The following is a 24,534-nucleotide window of genomic DNA, read 5'->3' as shown; positions in this document are numbered from 1 at the left end:
GTCTCAATTTCCCAGGTAGGACTGGCCTCTGGCTCACCCACGCCTACCCAGAGTGCTTTCATTTCTGCATGTTGCCCGCTGAGATCCCTTACCCATGATTATGATCTCCTCATTCTTACTTGTTCGAACAAAGCATGCCATATTTCGATGTTCGATTGCCCTTGGCTCCCTTTGCAGTTTTTCCAACTTCTGTTTGTAAGAGTGAAGCACTTCGCCTTGTGGGTTAGAACCTCATCTAGGGAGTAGTAGTAAAACTCACACTTCTCCAAAAACCAGTACCAATTTTGATGCTAGTTGTTAATTAGCCTATGCGTTTACAACGGTTTTCTTTTCTAATCCCTACCAACCAAAACCAGTGAGTTTTGTAACTTTTTTTTTCAACCCTCGTAGCAGCCTCTTTGTACACGTGCTTTCATTCTCACTCCCACTGAACCACGGTGATGGTTTCCCACAGTTTCCAGCTGCTCACCTGGCTGAGAGTCCGCACAGCAACAGAATACAAGTGGCTCTTTGCCAGATACCTTAACTCCCCACCCTACCCTCAGAGTTTTACATCTTCAGAATAACACACAATGAACCAGTTGTGTTCTGGGCTCTCCGAGTGGGAGTGAAATGGATGGCCCGGCTGAGGCAGAGACCGCAGTTGGCGGATTCATTCTGTAAATCAACATAAACAGCAGGTTTTTGCTCAGGGCTTAATTTCTCAGCAGGAAATCAGCGTAGGGAAATTCAAGGCTGCTTCTCTGCTGGTGTAGCAGATCTTTGCCAGTTCTGCAGTAAAACTGCCCTCAAGCAAGAGTTTAAAAATGTTGAAAAACCACTCTGCAGCCCAGCCCACCAGAATGCCTTTACCACAGGTGGGTGGCCCTGAGACCCTGACCCCTAAATTCAGAGGCAGGAGGCCCTTTGCCTGCCCTAGTGTTATGGAATTAACTCTGGCATGGATTCAGACTGGTTACAAACCATGGGAAATAACCCACATCGTTTGGAAAGGCTTCTCCTGTTATCCTTGTAAAATGCTGGCCTCGTGGCTCTTTGCTTTTGTTTCATTTGGGAGGAAAAAAAAGAACTGGTATCTTCAGGTCAGTCAGGGAAGTGAGGTGCTGGCAGGACTTTGTAATAAGCTGTGGCAGGGCGTCTTGCCTGGTTTTGAAGGCAGTGACTAGGAGAGGAGAGTGGGCAAGAGAGGGAGCTGCTGGCGACGTGGCCATGACACAGGCGCCAGACCCAAGCACCTCCCCTGGGAACCTACATGTGCTGGTCCCCCGCTGCTGGGTGAGCTGGGTCCTGCCTGGAGGAGGCTCCGCAGTGCTCTGCTCCTGCCCCGCTAGGCTCAAAGCAGGACCCAGCTCCACTCACTTACAAAGCTACCTTTCTCAGAACTGGGCAAGCACAGTAATTCCAGAGTGTCTGTTGTCCTGACAGTTGGGATCTTAAATCAGGGTATTCTCACTTCCTTTATTTGGTCAGATTGAGGAACGTGGGTCTGGGCTCTGTTGTCCAGAGGGAGGGGTTTGATTATCAGCGGTGAGAGGTGTAGGTGGGGGTGCAGACACAGGGGTCAGTCCTCAGGTCACAAAATTAAGAAATAGTCCTTGCCATTTTAGGAAGACAAATTTAGGACAAAATTGTACAAAGGGCAGCAGTCCTCTATTCCTTGAATTATAAAGGAAACTTACAGGGGATTTATAGGAGGAGATGAACAGAGAGACACAGAAGAACAAGGAAAACATCACAGACCGATTATATAGCTCTGTGCAGGTTTAAGAGAAAGAAGACTGTTCACTTTTGATTTTATTTAACATTTTAATTTTCTTTTCTTTGTCACTTCTTAGGGGGTCCACTGCATGCAGAAGGACATCTTCTAAAAGTAAATCCTCCAACATATTTGGACCTCATTCATCTTTGCATGGTTCTCAAGCAGCATCAGGAGCCGCTAGAAAATTGGGGATTATGGCTCCCCCAAAGCCTATAAATAGACCGTTTCTTAAGCCTTCATATGCATTTTCATAACAACCAAATCTCAATGTACATAGATTATTTCTTGTTTGTCAGCATCTCACCATCTGTGAATATAAAGCTGTTAGTTTTGTTATACCATTTATAATTTTTACCCGTAACTATTAATATTTAAATAAATGCTTGGGGTGACAGTTCTTATTTTTAAAATAAACGTTTTCTTTTGAATAAGCATGATTTGCTGCCACTGCAAGCCTTGTGGCCGTCGTTTCTCAGAACGTCTGAAGCAGCAGCTGAATCATCTCAGTGAGAGAAATTCTAAGCACGACATGAAACACAGAAGCCGCAGGAAGAGACATGCATGGGACATTGTGAAACTGTAAAACTCTGCAGAAGGTGACATAAACAAAATTAAAAGACAAATGACAGAGAAAACAAAAAGATCTGACAATTAATATCCATAATACAGAGTCCTATACAAATCATGAAAAAGAAGAAAACCAGCTCAGCAGAAAAATGAACAGGGGATGTAAAAGGCTCTTCCCAGAAGAAGTACAAATGGCCCACAAATATGTGAAAAATGCCCAGTCTCCCCAGTTACAAGTATATATTAGGACAATGAGATGCCATCCTTCTGCCTATTAAGTTGTCAACACTGGATAATATCGCCAAATCTGGAGCCAACAAGAGAATGATCAAACATTCTCTTGGTGAGAATATCGGAGCTGTTCATGTTTAATATTTAGGTGGGGGGTGTCTCACTTTCCAAGACCTTCAACTGGTAGGCTGATTGGCCAGAAAGTCTTAATGTGGCACCTCTTTGGGGAGCTTTAGTACCTCAATTTTGGAGACCTCTTGTTTCTTAGCTGTCAGTAACTTTAGAGACCTGTTGGCGTCCCAATTCTCTCCTGGACCTCAGTCAGAGAGAGGAGGCCCTGCCTGGGCCAAAGGTAATGGATGGGATGTGGCTGGAAGCCTTGTGGGCTCTGCCTGGAGGCTGAGTACTGAGGCGGATCTTGTACCCACCCTGAGGGGCAGCCCTCAGCTGCACACGACTCCTTACTTCCTCGACTGCTACCTGGGGGTTTTGGGCTCCACGTGTAACACAGAGGAGACTGGCCAGACAGGAGTCCACTGAGGACTATGTCCTCTTCTCTCAAGATGTCTTCCAGATGGGGCACCTGGGTGGCTCCGTGGTTGAGAGTCTGCCTTTGGCTCAGGTCATGATCCTGGGATCCTGGGATCGAGTCCCACATCAGGCTCCCTATAGGAGAGCCTCTACGTCTACCTATGTTTCTGCTTCTCTGTGTCTCTTATGAATAAATAAATAAAATCTTAAAAAAAAAAAAAAAAAAAAAAGTCTTACAGAGCTAACATTTTCAAAGATACCATCAAGCTCTTACTCAAGTAACCAGAAGAACCTTCTCGGGATGAGAAAAGGAAACAGGACAAAGTGGCCTATAGCTGAGGCTGCTGGGTAAGGTCACCTGGGAGTGTTGGCATCTGGCTGGAGGTCCCATCCACCTGTGGCAGCTTTGGCTTGTTGGCGGGGGGGGGGGGGGGGGGGGGGCACTTTAGAGGGTGGCCTCTGTACAGAGCTGATGCCACAGACATTGGTTTACTTCCTGGCTCCAGCCTCACTCATTCCTTTCCTGAGGCTTCTTCTGCCCAGATACTGGAGACCACTGTCTCCCCAGGGTGTACCCACTATCTTGGGGCTCCCAGGGCCTTGGGACAGAAAAGGGCAGTGCAGAGGGTGCCCCCAGAGTTGGGTGCTGAGGGGGATGGAGCTGACTCTGACCCTAAACCTACTAACTCACCTCGAGGCAGGAACCTGAGGTCTGGATGCCTGCAGCCAGTCCAGTGTCCAGTGGCAGAGCAGGGCCCCACACTCCCCTCTTAAAAATTCTGAGTTGGAATACACTCTGTTAAGTTCTCAGGCCCCAGCAATAGGCATGGAAAATGTTAGTGGCCTCCTTCATTCCAGCCTCCAGCCTTCTCTGATCTCCCTGGGGGTGGAGGGTGGGATGCGGTCACATGCACTTGGGCAATCTCAGGACAGCAGAAGCACAGGGACTTTGTGCCCCTGACAGCCCAGGAGAGCCAGTGACCACCAAGCCACTAGGCCCTAGCAGAGCCTCTGCACACACACATCACCATGGCTGGAAAGAAGATGGGGGATGAGTTCCAGCCTGGGGCACTTCCCAGCCCACCCTCCCCAGGTACGGGAAGGCCTGAGGGTGAGGAGGGGTCTGGGCCTCTACCACCTTCCCCCATCAGGCCTGTGGAGGACACAAGAAAGATTGGGATCTGCCTCCCTGGGCTCTCCCACCATGAGGACTCCAGCAAGCTGATAGGTCCTTGCTTACTTTGAAAGACAGACCGCACTTCTTCACAGGGGGAGAACCTGCAAAGCCCACTCCATGCCAAAGGCTGTTCCAGAGATTTTCACATAATTTAATTCACTCCTTTAATCCCTCCAACAGCCCTGGGAGGCAGGCACATGATATTATCCTTCTTTATGCAGAAACCAGAATTCAGAGAGGTTATGTAATTGCCCAGATCTGCACAGCTAAGAAGTGGTGATAAGTAGGGTAACACATCCCGGTTTGCCCCGAAGAGTCCCAGGTTGCATTTGCTGTCCTGGTGTAATAAGACCGCTCCCTTCCATTCCTGAAAGTGTTCCAGTTTAGACAATACACTGTAAGGAATCCAGGTCTGTGCTCTTTCCCTGGACAATCCAGCCTCCTCTCTCGACCCCGTTTTTTCCATCCAAAGCCCCAGGGGCCACCTGCCACTACCCGCTGAAACATCAGACCCCTCGGGGCAGGCTCCAGGGATAGAGCTGCACAACTACCAGCTGGCACAGCTGAGCTGCGGTTTTTCTCCAGAAGAGGAAGTGGAGGCTGTGGTCTGGGCCCCTTGCTCTTCTTAAGAAACTGTTTCTCCTACAGCCTGGAGCTGCTCTGAGCCCCCAAGGCTCCCCTATCCTTGGGAGGCCCCGCCGGGCCCCAGCCCTGTGTCTCTACCCTGAGCGGTTGCCGGGGTTGGCAGCCGTCCTGGGTCTCCCCAAGCCCTGGGCTCCCACCAGGACAGAGGCCTCTGGCCGGAGAGACAACAGCGTCATGGGCCCTTCAGGAGGGCCGGGCGGAGTCCCCGAGAGGCTCCCGCAGCCACTTCTCCCTCAGCTGCCGCGGCCCCCACGTGGCCTCACGGACGGTTTGGACGAGCGGGCTGGCGAGAGGCGCCCGAGCCATCCGCCCTGACCAGGCCCGCCCGGAGTGGGACGCGGGCTCAGGCCTCTGTTGCTGCGCGGGCACCGCCGGAGCTGCCGGGACGAACAGCCCGGCCCTCAGAAGTTCCTGCGTTCCAAAAAGCACTGGTTCTCCTGTCCTTCCCACTCCCAGCCTGGCTTTCCTAGACCCCTGTTCCTTGTGGGGGGGCAGAGAAGGGAGAGGAATGAGACTCCCCCCTGGTCGGGGTGGCCGCTTTGTTCTGGTTGTCGGGAGAGGACAGGGGACAGGACAAGAGGGTAGACTGAGTCCGCAGAACCCTGGAGAGGGGCGAGGGCCTGAGGCTGGGGTTTCAGTGTCCTCGCAGCTTGACTGCGTGGTTCCACCCACCCACCGAGGGTCCAGGGCCCACTGGCGACCCGGTGGGGACTCGGAGGGCCCCTAGACCTACTCCAGATGCCGGAGTTCTTCCCCACGGCCTCTGTCCCTTCGGGTCCCACACAGGGCCTGGCACACACAGTGGCCACAGCCATCAGCCTGTCCTGGCCCCATGTCCTCCGTCCCCGCCAGCAGCCTGGAGGCCCCACGAAGTTCCGAGCCTGGCCCTTTGCCCAGCTCTGGGGCAGGTCCCCACCACCCGTGGGGAGTGCTCCCTCCATGGGGCAGAGCCCAGAGCAGTGAGCACGGGCCCGAAGGTGAAGGTCGGGTGGTGAGCTGAGGCCCTGACCCGGGGGACCTTCACCACTTTGGGGAGGGCCTGAAGAACACCCCCAGAGACCGAATCCCAGCTGGGAAGGAAGCGCGTCTGAGAAGCCCGGACCTCTGGCCGGCGTCCTGCCCACACCCGGCACCCTCGGGCCTCCCCAGCAAGGGGCCTCAAGCCTCTCGTGACCCCGGGCAGGCTGTAACCCTTCTAACCTCAAGACAGAAGCGTGAACGTCTGCGGCAGCTGTGGTTTAACAGTTGTGCCAGAGAGAAGTCGCCCACGCGAGCCCCACTGCAACTCGCTGTCTGCACGTGCGTCGCCAGAGCCCGGAACACAGTCCATCTGTCACCGCCGGCTCGTCGGCGCCCAGCCCAGCCAGCCCATGCCTGCCCCGCCAAGTGAGTGACCTGTGTGCTCAGCAGCTTCCCGAGCCTCAGGGTCTCACCCGCGCCAGAAAGGAAGCGCCGGGTCCCCACGTGCAGTGATGGTGGGCACCGCCGCCGTCACATACTCCACAAGCCTTGGTGGCCCGGGCCCTGGGGACTCAGGCTTGGCCCCAGGCCTCGGCAAGGCTCAGCCAGCCAAGGGAGCACATGCTCTCCCAGCCCAGGAGAAGGGGAACAGGAGCAATATTCGGGGTGCCCTGGGAGCCCCTGGCTGAGGCCTAGCCTCGTCTCAGGTGCACAAGAAGTGAAACTCCGGCCCCTAAAGAATGAAGATGAATTGGGAACAAGGGAAGGAGGCCCCAGATCCAAAGGAAGCACAGTGGTGAGGGCTGGAGGTGTGACAGAGCCTGGCCTGTTGGGGCATCTCTGCAGCTCAGGACAGGCTGAGGGAGGCAGAGAAGCCAGCCCAGATGGTCCTTGGCCTAGCAGCATGGCCTTGTGCCCGGGGAAGGTGCTGAAGCAACAGAGAGCTATGATCTGATTTGAGGGTTAGAGAAATTGCTCTGACCACGAGGTCAGTGAAGACCAGAGCGGATGAGCTGGATGCCAGCAGACAGGCAGTAGGCCTTTGCTGGTCCACAGAGAGGCCAGGCAACCTTCAGGGTCACAGGCAGGCGACAGGAGCAGATCGATCCCACTGGCCAAGGAGGGAAAACGGGCAGGCACAGGGGCTGCCCGCACGCTCCGATGACATCCCAGAGAGATGACATGGTGCCTGCATGTGTGATCCCAACAGTTTCTACTGCTCCCAGGCAGGCGGTCACTATTGCCTGAAGGCTCCATCTGGGGCCCCTGGTGCAGCCCTCTGGGCCTGGCATCTCCCCTGATGTTCAGGGTGTGCGTGCATGTGTGTGCGCATGCATTCTCTCTCTCACCCACGCTTCCTCCCCTATACTTAGCAAGTAAACCCTCAAAGGCCACACAACCCCCTACACGAAAAATCCAGCTCTGTGCTAAGTTATGTTTTATTGAAGAGCATGTGGTGAATGCACTGCTTATTGGCCTGGGGAGTCCCCCGCAGTGGTTATTGGAGAGCAGAATGGTGCCACCCTGCCCAGCTCAGAACTCCGGGCCACATGGCTGCAGGAAGGGCCACAGCATAGCTCAGGGTGCTCTGTGCTCATACAGCTTGTTAACCTCAGCTCTCTTTTTTTTTTTTCCTTAAAAGCAGGCTACAGAACAGCACAGCTACTAAAGTGTGTGTGTGTGTGTGTGTGTGTGTGTGTGTGTGTGTGTGAAGGTTGCTGACCAGAATAGTAAAAGTGGCAGGATGGAGGTGATTTTTTACTTTTCTGAATAGATTAACTTTTACAATAAGCCCTGTATCATTTTTATTTTTTTATTTTTTTTTTTAATTTTTATTTATTTATGATAGTCACAGAGAGAGAGAGAGGCAGAGACACAGGCAGAGGGAGAAGCAGGCTCCATGCACCGGGAGCCCGATGTGGGATTCGATCCCGGGTCTCCAGGATCGCGCCCTGGGCCAAAGGCAGGCGCCAAACCGCTGCGCCACCCAGGGATCCCCCTGTATCATTTTTATAATCAAATAAAGCAAAGAGACGGCCACTCAGCCACCTTGGGCTCAGCTTTTTTCCAGAAGGGCTGTGGGGTAGGAACCCCTGTGGACTAGGAACAGGCCATGGGTACACGAGCAGCCACCCCCTCCCAGGGCTATGCCAGGCCTGCTGGCACCAGTGGGGTTGGACTTGTGCAGTGAGGAGGCTAGAGTAGCTGCCTAGCCTCCAGGCCAGGGGTCCTAGGGTTCATCCAGCCCCACTGGCTCTCTTTTCCTCACTTCCCGGGAAGGGTGAGAGGATCTCAGAGCCAGCTCAGGAACCCACTTCTGAGCAGAAAGTGACATTTCCCCACCTGACCACCCTCATCACTTCAAGAGGACAGGCACCCTGGGCTGGGCCACCTGTTTAGGTGACCTTAAGGAGCACAGCAGGAACTCTCACTCAAGGAGCAGGTGTTGCACAGAGGAAGGGGAAGGGGGTCCCAGCCAGCCTGCAAGGACCCACCCCACAAGTCCCAACACTCCCTTCACAGTCCTTAGCTTAGCTTTGTGCTTTGCCCAGTCTGGGGTTGTGACCAGGAGGACCTGGCACACAGCAGGTGCCTAATAACATTTGTTGGATGGGTAATGAGTGGATGGATGGGTGATAGATGGTGAATGGATGGGTGGATGGATGGGTGATGGGTGGGTGATGGGTGGGTGATGGGTGGGTGATGGGTGGATGAAGAGGACCACTGGAAAGGCATCTGCCTAAACTGTCCTCTTAATGGGAGAATGAGGTAGGAGGTTGGGGACAGGGGCCTGGGGCCTGCTGACCCTGGGAATCCCACAGCCGAGTTGGTAGTGCCCAGGTGGTGGAGCATAGTGGCAGACCAGTTCCAAAGGTCTTCTTCCCTCAACACTTCTGCAGGCTTCATGAAGACAAGTGGAAGTTGCCGTCCAATTGGCCTTGGTATTCACTTCGATTCCCTTTTGTGTGTGTTTGCTGATGTTTTTGGTTATCAGAGAGCTAGCTGATTTCCCCATTTATTGATTTGGAGATGCATCGTTTACCATGTGCTAAGATTTGTAAATCACTGGCATCTGTTTCCAGCTCCTTATTCTATCCAACATATCTGTAGTTGCTTACATATGGGGAAGGCTCCAGGTGTGGAGGAGTGGGAATGCAGACTTCAGTCATTCCTACCTGTACAGGGCTTCACATTGGTAGAAGCCTAGGGCACTGGTTCTCAACAGCTTCCGCATCACTACAAGGCTAGTTAAAACTGTTTCTGGGACACCTGGGTGGCTCAGCATTTGAGCATCTGCCTTTGGCTCAGGGCCTGATCCTGGAGTCCCGGGATTGAGTTCCGCATCGGGCTCCCTGCATGGGCAGAGAGGCAGAGACACAGGCGGAGGGAGAAGCAGGCTCCATGCAGGGAGCCCGATGTGGGACTCGATCCGGGACTACAGGATCAGGCCCTGAGCCAAAGGCAGATGCTCAACCACTGAGCCACCCAGGGATCCCTAAATAAATAAAATCTTAAAAAAAAAAAAAAATGTTTCTGATGCAGAAGATCGGGGGTGCAGCCTGAGGGTCTGCAGTCCTTATAAACACCCCCACACACTATGAGGCTAAAGCCACCTGTCACCCCCAGCCCACACTTTGAGACCCACAGGCCTCAGGAAGAGGGAAGGGCAGCAGGGGTCAGCCCTCGGGGTGAATACAAGGTGAAAACAAACCTCTGCTGAGGCGATTTTTAGCTTTGGGCCTTGGGCAAGGAATTCTCTTTCACCCTTGGTTTCCCTGACGGCTTAAGCTACCTCCGTTCATGATGTTGGACAAGCCTGTCCGTGGGTCAGAATCTTTCTTCCAGTGGGAGCCCTTTGCAGGCAGGAGTCTGGTATCATGAGAGAGTTAGGGTTCTCCAGGCCCCTTCCAGCCCTAAAGTACATCTTCAACCGTGACTCGGCAGCTGGGAACAGCCACCGAACTGCCATTCCCATTGGGTGCTTTGCAGAGTGTTCTGGGGGCAAAGGAAACCCCCTTAGAAATGGTGGAAACGAGTGTAAGCTGACATTTCCCAGGCCTTGCCAGCCTGTGGGGTCAAATGGGATCACATTACCAGCCAAGTTTGCCTGAGAGCAGAGTTCTGTCTCCCTGCCAGGCCAGGCAAATGCTGCTTCATGATATGGTCCACTGGGGACTCAGACAAGGGGGTTGGGGCGCCAATGTGTTACAGAGGCTTTCCAGAAAAATGCCATTTAGGTGTTTACTTGGCGCCTGCTGTCTTTGCCCAGACCCAACAGGATCCAAGTGAGCTGGGAACAGAGTTGTCTCAGAAAAGAATGGGGCTGGCCTCCCCTGGCTGTGTCACCAGCTCACAGGAAGGAAGACTGTCACTGGCTCCTGGGTCAGAGTCCTTGAGGTCAAAGGCCAGTTGGGTCAATTTCTTGTGTGACCTTGAGTAATTCACTTAACTCTCCTTTGCCTTAGATAGGTCATAATAGCATGACCCTGTGGGATTGATCTTTAGGAAGATTTAACATGATAATGCATGAGGTGCCTGGCACTCTCTGGACATGGGCAGTTGTCATTCTAGCAAAGACCTGCTCTATATATTTGTTGTTTGTGGCCTATATTGTGCCAGGGTCAAGCGGTGAATAATCTGTTCTCACTCAGTGGCGTCAGCCATTCTCAACATAATTCTTAAATAAAATTGTTCTCTCAAAAAAAAAAAAAAAGAGGGGCAGCCCTGGTGTCTCAGTGGTTTAGCGCCGCCTTCGGCCCAGGGTTTGATCCTGGGGACCCGGGATGGAGTCCCACATCGGGCTGCTGCATGGGGCCTGCTTCTCCCTCTGCCTGTGTGTCTGCCTCTCTCTATGTCTCTCATGAATAAATAAAATAAATAAAATCTTAAGAAAAAAAAAGGAAACAAAGAGGCCTGCTTCAGACATGACCACACCCAGCTATCCAACCATCATAAGCATCCAGCTTCTGGGGTTCTGGAGATTGGCAGACAGCACCCCATAACATAGGAGGCCTTAATCTAGACCAGGAACCCCTGGGAAACCCAAGGAGAGATGTCAGAGGGTGTGCAAACTCCTAAATTGTAAGTTTCTGTGACAACATTAGCCGTAATAACCAGGTGGTCTGCAGGCTTGTCCGGGAGACAGGTCCCGTGATACGCCTGCAGGCCTGGCCTGTCACAGACCCAGCGGGATGGCGGAGCAGCCACACCGTCACACGACAAGGGACTTCAGGTTCTGTGTTCATCCGTCACATGAGCCCTTAGCTTCTTGGTCTTGCTTCTTCATCCAAAAACTGGGGTGACTTATCAGTGTCTTCCTCCTGGGGTTGCTGTGAAGAGCCAGGAAGCCCACGGGTGGGGGACTGTGTTCAGCGTCCGCTGTGGAAGCAGCTGGGGCCCGTGCGCCTGAGTTGGAGGCCAGAGTCCGCGCTGACCTCCTCGGGTCCTCCTACGCCCAGCGCGGCGGCGGGGACCCCGCACCAGCCGCAGCCACTGGCGTGATTCGCACACGCCCCAGGATACACGTGGGGGCCACCGCCAGCCCCCACCTCTGGGCAAGGGAGCCAGGCCTGAGCAGTAAAGGGGCCGCTGGGAAGAGGTGGGGGCGGAGGGAGGAGGGGAATTTAGCAGGAAAAGATCAGAAATGCCCGAGAGAGAAATGAAATTGCAGCTCTGCGGTGAACGGTGCGATTCCTTCTCCCCATCACCTCGCAAAAAGCTCCACTGAAATATTTCTTGTTACCTTGTGGAATGGATCTATTTTGGGCTCAGTGGCTCCATTATGGAGAGCCCTGCTTCCTGTGTGCCTTTGCAGGAATTAATCCTCATCACAACCCTGTGGGGAGGGTCCTGTTACAGTTCTGAGCCAGCTGAGCCTCAGAAGGCCCTGGAAGGAGCAAGCGGGTGGGCCCAGGACCCTCGGCGCGCTGCCCGATGTCATCAGGCTGCTGGGGTGCCGCAGGAACAGAGCTGGAGGCCCACGAGTACCTAGGACACACTGAGCCGCTCGGTCCACCTGCCCCGAGGGCCCCGGCCCAGGCCTCTAGTTGGAGCGTTGAGCCACCAGGCCCCCACTGCTCTGGCAGCCCCTTCCCTGGCAGGTGGGGGACCCTCTCGGAAAAGCCTGACCCCAGCCATCGCTGGCACTAATCCAGATCCCCCACCTTTTCCGTTGCAGCTTCCTTACCAGGACCACTCCACCTGCCACCTGGCCCCAGGTCACTGGGTCACTGCCAGGCTCTGGGCTCCTGCTGAAAGCACAGCTGCCAGGGTGGTGGATGGATGGGGGTGCGGGGCAGGTGGGAGAGGAAGTGGGGCTCCTCCTGAGAGGGTTGGGATTTGATAGCATGCCTCGCAGGGTGGCTACCCTCCCCCAAGGAAGCGCGTGACCACAGTTCCTCAGGAGCAGGGCTGCAATCATTTCCTCTCTGCAAGGCCAGGAGATGGGACCGGGCGGGGGGGGGGGGGGGGGGGGGCGGGGGGGGCTCCTCATGCCATGGACCTTCCTGACCTCAGAGGTGGGCCACCCTGATCCCCAGGCCTGGTTGGCATTTCCAAGTCTTCAAACCTGTCTGTTGCTGGCTTGCTGTATGACCTTGGGGCAGTCACTTCTCCTCTCTGGGCCTCAGAGGCCCCACCAATAGAATGAATGATCCAGTTTGCCCACCCACTTAGACATTCCAAAACTGTGAGCCGTTCAGAGCCATGTGATTTCACATAATCAGAGCTGTCTTCCTTTAATAGTACCAAAATGCAATGGCCCTAGCAGATGACTCAGCAGTTCCCACCCCCAGGCCTAGACACCCTCACCACTCCGGGTGGGGAAGAGTCCCAGGCAGACCTGCAGAAGCAGGCTCTCGGGGCCTCTGGCCAGCCGGACCTGGACACTGACATTTTTAGGAGGCTGCGCGGAGAGGAGCTCAGACTCCGGAGGGGCAGAGTGAGGAAGAACTTGAGTACCCCTACCCCATGCAGAGGAAATGAGTAACAATGACAAATTGTTTATGAAAAGAATGACCAACAAACTATGAAGAGTCTCCACAGCAGTGGCCTCCAGGACCACCCCCCCCCCCACCTTCACGGATCCTGGGCTGCACAGCAGGGGTGGGGGATGGCAGGAGGACACCCTCCTGGCTGGGCAGAGGGGTCTGGGTGCAGTGTTTAGGGGATGGCCGGAAAGACAAGGCCTGTAGCCCCCTGCCAGGCGGCCTCTGTAGAGGACTCGGTCCCTGCACACTCGGGCTACCAAAAAGGCAGCTAAAAACCACACAGCCCTCGCAGTTGTCCTGAGGTGGGGGGCGGGGCTGGACACAGGTTGGTCCCTGTATTACAGCCACAAGGAGGATGACCACAGGACTGGGCTCAGTTAACCATGCAGATGAAAAGAACTTGCAAGATCACTCTGTCAAGTGCCAGGAAAAGCAAGGAAATCACATGAGGGCATGAGAGCTGATAGGGCCCAGTATCAAAGGCAACTTCCTCAAAACCAGTAGCCCCAGATTAGAGAAGGGGGCATGAGGACATGAATTCGATATCAAAAGAGCATGAAGCAGAGACAGTCAAGAACCAATATCAGGACCCAAACAGGACCACTGCATATCTAGAAACCGAGTCACGGCATCACACGCACATCCGAAAAGCAAACTCCTAGCACAGAGAAAAAGCTGAAATCATAGCAATAACCTCAGAGAGATGGAGCCCAGAACTTCCAACCTAAGAAGGATTGGCTCCTTGAAGTAGATTATCCAACAGCTGAAGCCAAAGAATATTTGGAGATTTAGAGGGCACAGGAGGGGTTTGGGATGATCATCATCAGGAACATACCAACTCTGGCTAAACTTTAAGGATAGAGAAAACAACCATTCAGGAGCTCAGGAGGAAACCCCAAGTTACAAACAAGGGAAGGAAAAAAAATCAATCTGGCCTCTCATTTTTCCACAGCAACATTCAACTCCAGGAGACAAGGGAGCTTAGTCTTCAAAGTTGTGTGGAAAAGAGGAAACCAAGAATATTACACCCAGTGAGGTTGTTTGGATTTATAGACAACATGGAAAGGATCATGGGAAACAGCACCCTTGAGCCTTCTTTGAAAAAAAAAGAAAAAGAAAAAAACCGCAACTACTCAGCATTGAAAATCTAGCCGAGAGTTAAAAGGCCCCCTTTTTTTTAAAGGTAAAATCATGACTCTCTTGTAATATAAAATGAACACATGTCAAAAATTTTATTTAACTCATTAAATAATTAGAGAACAAGTAATATGTTCCAACCAGCTTAAAGGAAAATTAGAACAGCACAAACAGGCAGCTAAGAAGTACCAAAGTGAATGTACATATGCGTGTCCCGCCGCATTCCACAGGATAAAATTCGTTTGCATATCTCTGAACAGGAACCATTAGCATTACCCTAAGGTAACTGAGACTTGGTCCAAGATGATCAAAGGCACAGGTCCCTAAATACAGGAACTCCCTCCCACCGTAGGCTTTTTTCAGGGGCAGCGGTGCCGTTTCAGTCTTTCCCCACTTTTCCTGGTACAACGAGGACATGACTCCAAATACAAAACCTAGAGACAAAGTATGCTTTTAAAAAAAGGAATGGATGGGAACCTGGTGGCTCAGTCGGTGAAACACCCGCCTTCGGCTCAGGTCATGATCCAGGGGTCCTGGAATCAAACTCAGAGTGGTTGTGGTCGGGCTCCCTGCTGAGCAGGGAGCCTGCTTCTCCCTCTGCCTATGTCTCTGTCTCTCATGAATAAAGAAATAAAATATTTTTTTAAAAAAAGATGACCTACTAGGAGAATCATGGTTGCAGAGCAGAATCTAAGTGTTAGAAACCTAGACAAAGGGAAAACATTAGAGTCAAAATCGGGAATGGAGGGAAGATGATGAAGCCTGCCCAGGTGAAGCATTTCTTGTTTTTCCCCAAGACTCCAATCTGTTGATGAATTTTGTTTTGTTTTTTTTTTAAAGATATATTTATTTATTCATGATAGACTCAGAGAGAGAGAGAGAGAGGCAGAGACACAGGAGGAGGCAAAAGCAGGCTCCATGCCAGGAGCCCGACGTGGGACTCGATCCCGGGACTCCAGGATCACGCCCTGGGCCAAAGGCAGGCACCAAACCGCTGAGCCACCCAGGGATCCTCTGTTGATGAATTCTGTAATCTTATTTCTTAACATGAGAGAAAATTCATTATGAACTAATACCTTTTTTTTTTTTTTAATGAACTAATACCTCTGTGGAAAGTAAAAACTTATCTAAAATTCAGCAATTTTCTAGGTGTTTTTTTTTCTTCCCCCTATTAAACTCAAGTCAAATTACTTTTAGTTTTAAATCTAGCAGGTGTGCTACGATCCCATCTTTTAAAATTACTTGGAGCTATGTACCTTTCTGTCTATCTACACTTTTTTTTTTTTTAATCTACACTTCTTAACCTCTCCCAGATTCTCTGTGTATAGATGACATCTGCCAAGTGTGAGCACTGGATAGTGCATATTAAGCATCTGCTCCATGCCAGGAACTTCTGAGTGCCTGAGAGGACAGCAGAGAACAGAGTGGATCAAGACCCTGCCCTGAGGAAACTGGCCTTTTATTTATTTATCTTTTTTTACTTAATTATTTTTTTGGAAGCTGGCCTTTTAATGAGGGGGTGGGGGGCCCTACTTCCTTCTTTGTACTTTCCTGTATTGCTTGTTTTGAGAATGAGCGTTATTTTTATAAAAGCGCCCGCACCTCAGATGATTCTTCCAGACAGCCAGAGTGGAGTACTGCTATATATCTATTTTTTAAGATTTTATTTATTTATTCATGAGAGATGGCGGGGGAGGGGGTGGGCAGCAGCAGAGACACAGGCAGAGGGAGAAGCAGACGTTGGGACTCAATCCTGGGTCTCCAGGATCACACCCTGGGCCGAAGGCGGCACTAAACCGCTAAACCACCCGGGCAGCCCATTTCATTTAAGTCATTGACATGTTAGTATAAATAAGGTTTTCAGGAAGACAGTGTGAAGACCCAGAGTCTCTGCAGGTCCCAACCCAGGCAGCTGAATTCTGGGAAGAGCTGAAGAGGGCAGTCACTCCCCAAGAAATTCAGCCTCTCTTTCTTGGAGGAACACTTGAGCTTGTCTCCCAAGCCTCCCCTTGCCAGGGGTTCCTATCCCTGCCCTGGAATCTAAGCCTGAGAGACAGATGCCTCTGCTGGCTGGCAGTAGACCCAGCCAGCTGGGGGCCCAGCCCAGCCTTGACAAGGGTATGGGACAGTCCTGTTGGCCAAGGCTCCCCTCCTGCCAGCCGTGGGGGTCGCTGAGCCCCATCTGTCTCCACCACCCTCATCTCTGAACCCTCACCTCCCGAGCGGAACCCTGACACCTGCCCTTTACCATTTGTACCCTCACTCTAGCTGCACTGGCTTAAGCACCTCCTTCCTGCACCACCAGGCCTTTGCACATGCTTTTTTCACCACCAGAATCCCTTACCTCCTCCTTCCCTCACCTGGGATCCCAGGTCTTCTCTGGAAGCCTCCCCTGATCTACTCCCAACCCCACAGGTCAGGCCCCTCCCACCAGCTGGGAGCTCCCCACAGGCCAGCGTGGCTCTGCTCATTCCTGCCACCCACTGACCTTTGAGGCCCTGTGAACTGTAAGCAGGAAGGTACAAGGGTGATTCTGGGCCTTGACCTCTTCCCAGCAGGGTCTTCGCTGGCTGTTTCCTCATCTGAGAAATAGGGACATGGTAAAGTCTCCCTTGTGGGGTCCTTAAAAGAATAAAGAACATAGGTGCATTTTTAAGGTTTGTTGAAAGATGACAGTGAGTATAAAGGAGGAACGGTAAGTGAAAGGATGAATCACCAAGTCAAGGGAAGGAAAGTAATAAGTTAACTGGAAAGAATTCTAAGTTTTATGGAGGCAGCTGAAGGTCTGTGGGGGCCGCGGGGTCACATGCATGGAGGATTCTGGGCAGGGCGGGGTCCTCAGCTGCCAGGCCCAGTGGGGACTCCGTTCTTGCCCCCTTCCCTCCACTTCCAACCCAGACACCCCCTGGGCCCCAAGAGCCCAGCAGCTCCCCTAGAGCTCCCCCAGATCAGGCAGTCTATCCACAGAGCCAGTGAATGCATCTCCCGGGCAAGCCACAGAGCCAGTGGGTGCAGTGAGGTCACCCCCACCACTAGCAGCGCCGGGTGAACCTCAGGGCAGGCAAGGGTGAGGGCTGTGGCTGTCAACCGCCATGTCACCTGATGTGCCTCCTCCTCCCTCAGAAATTGTGGCATGAACTCTTCCTCTCAGAGACATGTCGTCTGCTGTGGGGGCGTCCTGGGGAGCCACAGCTCAACTCCCGTAACCCTCACACAGAGCATGTGACAGCCGGGGTGTTTTCCTGCCAGTGGACGACTCAGGGCACCTCACTGAGCCAGGCCCTGCCCCTGGTCTGCACCCCCATAGTTCCCACTAGGCAAAACTCAAGTCATGGTCACCTTCACTGAACACCTGCTTTGTGGGCCAGATGCTCATCTCACCTGTGAGGTTGGTAAATTGTCCCCATTCTACGGATGGTGAGTGGGTCACTCATGGCCACACAGCTGGGATTGGTAAGTCCACCTGGCTCCAGCATCTTCCATCTTCCACTTCACTCCTCCAGCCCCACCTCATTGCCAGGCCAGAACCAGAGCCACACCAAGCAGGGGCACTGAGTGTGGCTGGAGGGGGCGCTCTGAAGGACACTGGGTACCTGGCTTAGGTGGGGGGTGGGCTGAGAGCCTGTATGGGGGCGTAGGAGCTGCCTGTCTTCACATGTGAGAACACTCCAGGGAAACTCTTTTTTTTTTTTTTAAGATTTTTATTTATTTATTCATGAGAGACACACAGAGAGGTAGAGACATAGGGAGAGGGAGAAGCAGGCTCCTTGCAGGGAGCCCGATGTGGGACTCGATCCTGGGATCATGACCTGAGCTGAAGTCAGACGCTCAACCACTGAGCCACCCACATGTCCCCCTCATTCTTTCTTTTTTAATTGTTTTATTTTTTTTAATAAGATTTTATTTATTTATTCACAAGAGACACACAGAGAGAAAGAGAGAGGCAGAGACACAGGCAGAGGGAGAAGCAGGCTCCATGCAGGGAGCCCAACATGGGACTGGATCCCGGGTCTCCAGGATCAGGCCCTGGGCTGAAGGCAGCGCTAAACCACTGAGCCACCCGGGCTGCCCCCCCTCATTCTTTTCAAGAGCTCTGGGACCCCACTGAATGGTTGCCCAGGATCGCTGATCCCCCGCTATTGGGCATGCAGTTTTCTTTCAGCCTTTTGCTAAGCCAAGCACGGTTGTAAGGACTGCCCTTGGCCTACATGCCTTTGCACGTGGATGTGTGTAGGAGAAATCCTCCGAGGGCTCTGCAAGGCCCCACAGGTGAGAAATGGCCTCACGCTGGGAAACTGTGGTTTCAAGGAGGGCCACTCACCAGGGACTGAGCCATCATTCCCTCCAGAGCCAGCCAGCTCCCAAGAGTGGATTCCCCAGAAAGACTGCCCAGGAACCCCAACAGGCATTCCTTTTACCGGGAGCTTTGTTTGGCTGGTTGGTTGGTTGTGTTGTTTGTGTTTGTTTTTGTTTTGGGCCAGAGGGTGGTGCTGGGCTCCAGCCCTAACTGCAGAAGGTACAGAGCTGGTCTGGGCAGGTGGTCATGCAAATCCAACAAGGAAGCAGAGCTTGGGGAGCAGAGGGGTTCCCTCCGGGCTCCCTGCCAGGCGGGAGATCCCATTTCAATTGCAGCGCCAGAAGATGTGATAGATTCCATGGCGGAAATGCATGTATCTCCCCTGTAAACACACCAATCAAGGTGACACCGAATCATGCCATTCCCCCGTGGCATATGCACATCAACACCTGACAAGTAATCACCAGATGTTTTCATTTTGCCCCAGCTGCCTCCACCCTTCATGAAATTAGCCCATTTCGGCAGTTCCCGATGGTCTGCTCTGATAAGGATCCTGGTCAGGGTACCTGTTACTCAATGCCTGGTGCTGAGAGCAAGCCTACAGATCTTTGCACACGTGTCTCTCTGCCCAGGGAGCCTCTTACTATCATCCTTTTATTTATTATTATTTTTAAAGATTTCATTTATTTATGACAGACACAGATGTGGAGACACAGGCAGAGGGAAAAGCAGGCTCCCCGCAGGGAAGTGTCCCCACTTCCTTTTAAAAAGAAGTAGAGGAAAAAATAAATAAATAAAAAGAAAATTAAAAAAGGAAAAAATAAAAAAATAAAAATAAAATAAAATAAAAAGAAGTAGAGGGACGCCTGAGTAGCTTAGTGGTTGAGCACCTGCCTTCAGCTCAGGGCGTAATCCTGGGTCTCCTTGGGGAGCCTGCTTCTCCTCCCACCTATGTCTCTATGTGTCTCTCATGAATAAATAAACAAACAATCTTTTTTTTAAAATTTTTATTTATTTATGATAGTCACACAGAGAGAGGCAGAGGGAGAAGCAGGCTCCATGTACCAGGAGCCCAACGTGGGATTCAATCCCGGGTCTCCAGGAGCGTGCCCTGGGCCAAAGGCAGGCGCTAAACCACTGCGCCACCCAGGGATCCCAACAATCTTTTTAAACAAATAAAAAATAGGGGATCCCTGGATGGCTCAGCGGTTTAGCGCCTGCCTTCAGCTCAGGGAGTGATCCTGGAGACCCAGGATCGAGTCTCCTGTCGGGCTCCTGACATGGAGCCTGCTTCTCCCTCTGCCTGTGTCTCTGCCTCTCTCTGTTCTCTTGTGAATAAGTAAAATCTTTAAATAATTAATTAATTAAAAAATAAAAAGAGGTAGAATCCTGTCATACATATATAAAAATGAACATGTGTTAACGTTTATTAAACTCCTAAATCAGTGAGGGAACCAGGTGCATTTTATTACCAGTTCACAAGAGACTCTGAAGAGCAGGTGCACGTATTGATCAGGAATATGCAAATGAAAGCAAAGCCGGGGAGGAGGAGGTCAGTGGGTATTCTACGGGACAATTCAGAGTCCACAGGTCTATAGATAAGAGTAGTTTTGCATTATTTATCTATAATTTGCAGAATTGTAAAATAGTTGTAAAAGAGCCTTCATAGGATGGAATCAAAATTCCAAGAGGTGTCCCTAGAATCTAGATAATGCATTGCTCTTCCACAGATGTACAAGTGTTTTCCTGCAACCCTGACCACCCAAAGTCCTTCACCTGGCAACTGAGCCCATCCACATCCTGTCAAGGAGGCCCCCCACCCTGGCTCCCAGAGCAGGTAGGTGCCATCTGCTGGGCTCCCCCAGTCCCTCAAACTTCTGATTGCACTATCCTGTCTCCCCTGTCAGTCTTGCAAGATTCTTAAGATCCAAATTGCCTCTTTACCTCTCATCATGCCAGTGAGAAGTCAAGGTGTGTCAAATAGATGAATGAATGATAGAACAAAGGAGTAACGTGGGGCCCTGGAACCAGGGCGGTCTGTGGGGTGCCCCCATAAGAGCAGGCAAAGACTTGCATGCAGGCTGTGGAAATGTGAAGGTTTCAAGCTTAATCTTAATAAGGGCTCCTCAGAAACAAGGCTCTTAGAGCAAACAAGCTCAGAAATACTGGGTTGGGCATGAACAGGTCGTCTGCTTTTTCCCTTTTAATTATGGCACCTCTGAGACCCTTTACTATTTCAAAGTTCCCAGTGAATGCCTCAGAAGGAGAATGCAATGTTCCAGTGTTTTCCATGCTTATCTGATGGTGAAGCAACTTTTAATTTTTTTTAAAGATTTATTTATTCATGAGAGACAGAGAGAGGCAGAGACATAGGCAGAGGGAGAAGCAGGCTCCCTGCAGGGAGCCCGATGTGGGACTCAATCCCAGGACTCCAGGATCATGCCCTGAGCCACCCAGATGTCCTGCAACTTCTAATTATTTTATTTTTTATCTTTTTTTAAAAGATTTTATTTATTTATTCATAGAGACACAGAGAGAGAGAGAGAGACACGGGCAGAGGGAGAAGCAGGCTCCATGCAGAGAGCCCAACGTGGGACTCGATCCAGGGTCTCCAGGATCACGCCCTGAGCTGCAGGCGGCGCTAAACCGCTGCGCCACTGGGGCTGCCCTCTAATTTTTTTAAAAAGATTTTATTTTCTTGAGAGAAAAAGTATCACTGAAGGCGAGGGGCAGAAGCAGAGGGAGAAGCAGACACCTTGCTAAGCAGGGTGTCCCACTTGGGGCTCCATCCCAGGACCCCAGGATCATGACCCAAGCCAAAGGCAGATACCTAACCGACTGAGCCACCCAGGTGCCCTGATGAAACAGCTTTTCAAAATGAAGAGAAGAAGATGAGGGTTCTGGAGAATTCACATTGAGAAAGACCAAGGTGGGATGCCTGGGTGACTCAGTGGTTGAGCATCTGCCTTCGTTTCAGGGTGTGATCCTGGAGTCCCAGGATCGAGTCCCACATCGGGCTCCCTGCATGGAGCCTGCTTCTCCCTCTGCCTGTGTCTCTGCCTCTCTGTGTGTCTCTCATGAATAAATAAATAAAATCTTAAAAAAAAAAAAAAAAAAGACCAAGGTAATCCAACCCGCCCAGGTTTATATAATGTCACATAAATTATTATTGCCTGTGTCAGAGTGTTGGCTCCAATGTTAGAGCTCCTGTGGCTTCCCACAAGTGACTTGATGTCTCTGCACCTCAACTCCTTTATTTTCTTTTTTAAGATTTTATTTATTTATTCATGAGAGACACACAGAGAGAGGCAGAGACACAGGCAGAGGGGAGAAGCAGGCTCCACGCAGGGAGCCCGATGTGGGACTCGATCCTGGGACTCCAGGATCACACCCTGGGCTGAAGGCAGGCGCTAAACCACTGAGCCACCCAGGCGTCCCACAACTTCTTTTTTTAAAATATTTTTTATTTATCTGAGAGAGAGAGAGAGAGAACAAGCACGAGTGAGGATAGGGACAGAGAGAAGCAGGCTCCCCGCTGAGCAGGGAAGCCCAATGTGGGAGCTCTATCCCAAGATCATGACCCGAGCCAAAGGCAGACACCCAACTGACTGAGCCAGCCAGGCGCCCCTCAATCTCTTCGTCTATAAAACAGGACTAAAAAAGAATTTGCCTTAAAGTTGTTGGGAGGTTTCTGTGAGTTTCTGCGAGAAAAACATGCAGTGTGGAACCTGGTACAGTCTGTACTCCATAAATGTGAGCCGTGTTACTGTTTATTTATAAAAAAAACACGAGGTCTCGCTTATTGACTTGCCTTTGTACCATCTCACTTGACTATCACAACTGCTCTGAGGCTGGATGAGGAAGATAAGGCAGATGAGGATAGAACACTCAGGAGGTGAAGTCACTGGCCCAAGGTCCCACAGCCGGCAAGGGGCCAAGGTTCTTGGACCGGGCATGAGGCTGAAGAACGAGCCAGCCAAGGGCTTGGCATGAAGGTGCTTAGCAAAGTCCGGCTTCTATACTGCCCTCCTTCCTCCTTCCCGTCCAAAAGCCATGCTGGGCCCCCTTCTGAAGGTCACCTCTGGGACGACAGCACCTCAGGCCAAGGGCTCCCAGGCTGAGCCTGGCCTTCTTCCCCACCAGCTGAGGTCCCCCCTAACCCTCTCCTCTGTGCCAGGCCTTGCTGCTCTGCATACCCCCTGCCTTATCTGGGGACCTGGGGGCCAGGGGGGTCCCTCCCTTCTCATCAGCCACCCTGGTGGCAAAACAAAGAGGGGGCCTCAAGTGGGCCTCAATTCAGTGAATGAAGCCCAGGCCCTGGGGACTGAGTGGACCTGCCAGGCCACCTGGGGCTGCCCACAGGCAAAACAGACTCACAGAGCCCCACCCCAGGCCTGGCCAAAAATGTTGCCCCAGCCTAAGGCTTGTTCAGAGAAATGACTCAGCTTGGGTGCTCAGATGCAATTTCCATGTTTTATGAACTAAAGGTGTTTTCATAACAGCTGGGGATGATGAGCCAGCAGCAGGCTGTAAACAGTTGAAAACGCCCAGGCCTAGCCCCCACCCACAAGCAGGCCCTCTGAGGCTGGCAGCTTCTCTACCACGGTGCTTCCTTCACGCCCAGGTGAAGCCAAGGGCTCCTTGCTTCATCCCAGGAAATAGCACAGGCTCCCAAAATACCGTGGAGGTGCACCTCAGTCATATCTGTAACCAAGGAGGGAGGGAGGGAGGGACAGAGGCCCACAGCCTACAGGGCCTGCTTCTGTCCTTCCCCATGCCTCCTTGGGCCTCCGGTTGGACTGGAAGCCTTCCAAGAACCAGTGTCCTGGGACCAAAAGTCTGGGAGGCCCAGCTCTGAGCCAGAATTTGCAGGAGAGGCACCACCACACAGGCAGGGAAGATCCCCCTCTCCCCCACACAATGACAGTTATTCCTGGAGTAGCACATGACACAGGTACCCTTAATCCTCCTTTTGCAGGAGGTGGGATGGTGCCACCCATTCCTTCACCCCCACCCCCTCCGTTCCCACCTTCATTCACACAGTTATTCATCAGGACACTCAAAGGCCAATCTGTCAGCTTCACCCCAGGCTTCCCCAGCTCAGTAAATGGCACCACCATCCTCTGGCCAAAAACCAAGGAGCCTTCTTCCATCCTGATTTTTCCAAAGCAAATCCTGTGCACCTTACCCCTGCTACACATCCAACCTCGGGCCACTCCCTGGCCACCACCCACAGCCACGCTGCTCCCCTCTTGCTTGGATACGCAGCAGCACCACCGGGACTTCTGACCCCGAGGCCTTGGCCTCTAAAATCCATTCTCCACTCATCGGGGTGATGTGGTTGTGGGGCATCTTTCTGACTGTACCATGTCCTGCCTTCACGTCCTCCGCTGGATCCTACCAGATTTTTTTAAAGATTTTATTTGTTTATTCATGAGAGACACACAGAGGCAGAGAGAGAAGCAGGCTTGCTGAGGGGAGTCCAATGCAGAACTTGATCCCAGGACACCAGGATCACTACCTGAACTGAGGGCAGATGCTCAACTGCTAAGCCACCCAGGAGCCCTGGGATCCTACCAGATATTAAAGCTTTTTTTTTTTTTTTTAAGATTCTATTTATTTATTCATGAGAGACACACAGAGAGAGAGGCAGACACACAGGCAGAGGGAGAAGCAGGCTCCACGCAGGGAGCCCGACGTGGGACTCCATCCCGGGACTTCAGGATCACACCCCGGGCCGAAGGCAGGCACCAAACCACTGAGCTACCCAGGGATCCCATATTAAAGCTTTTTAAAGAAACAAAGCGCCCCAGCTTTAACATCAGGCAATGAAGAGATGAGGTGAACAGAAGAAGGGCTCAGAGGCACAATTGTGCGTAAATGTGAACTTGCTACGTGACAGGCATCACCAACCAGCAGGGAAGAGACTCTTATAGATGGTGCTGGGACAAGTGGTAATCCATATGGAAAAAGTAAAATTAGATCCCCACCTAACATCACATGCACAGCTCCAGGTGGATTCAAGGCTTACCTGTGAATAACAATTGTTTAATACACTTAGGAGAAAATCTAGGAGAATATTTTTATGACCTCAGGGTAAGGAATGATTTCTCTTTTAAATAAACTTTTTGCTAATTACAGCATGTATTAAAGAGAAGTGTGTGTCCTACGTGTACAGCTCGATAAAATTTCAGAAACCAAATCCAGCTCTGTGTCCAGCGCTGGAGCCAAGATATAGGAT

The 24,534-nt window shown here is 51.9% G+C and overlaps 1 protein-coding gene across 8 annotated transcripts in view; it reads left to right on the top strand.

Annotated features, from left to right (window-relative positions):
• Nucleotides 1-2,190, top strand: part of BLM (BLM RecQ like helicase) — a 97,160-nt gene extending 94,970 nt beyond the window's left edge. For all 8 annotated transcript variants that reach the window (XR_011997105.1, XR_011997106.1, XR_011997108.1 and 5 more), the window contains one exon: nucleotides 1,836-2,190. Coding sequence is in view for 4 of the 8 variants with exons in the window: in XM_072737339.1 (XP_072593440.1) it covers nucleotides 1,836-2,013 (178 nt within the window). In the remaining 4 variants the exon portion in view is untranslated. The remainder of the gene's footprint in view (nucleotides 1-1,835) is intronic.
• Nucleotides 2,191-24,534: the final 22,344 nt, after the last annotated feature.

This window comes from Vulpes vulpes, chromosome 14 (genome assembly GCF_048418805.1).
Source record: "Vulpes vulpes isolate BD-2025 chromosome 14, VulVul3, whole genome shotgun sequence".
NCBI classification, from domain to species: domain Eukaryota; kingdom Metazoa; phylum Chordata; class Mammalia; order Carnivora; family Canidae; genus Vulpes; species Vulpes vulpes.
The sequence above is the reverse complement of the archived record's forward strand: the minus strand, read 5'-3'. Positions and strand labels throughout refer to the sequence as shown.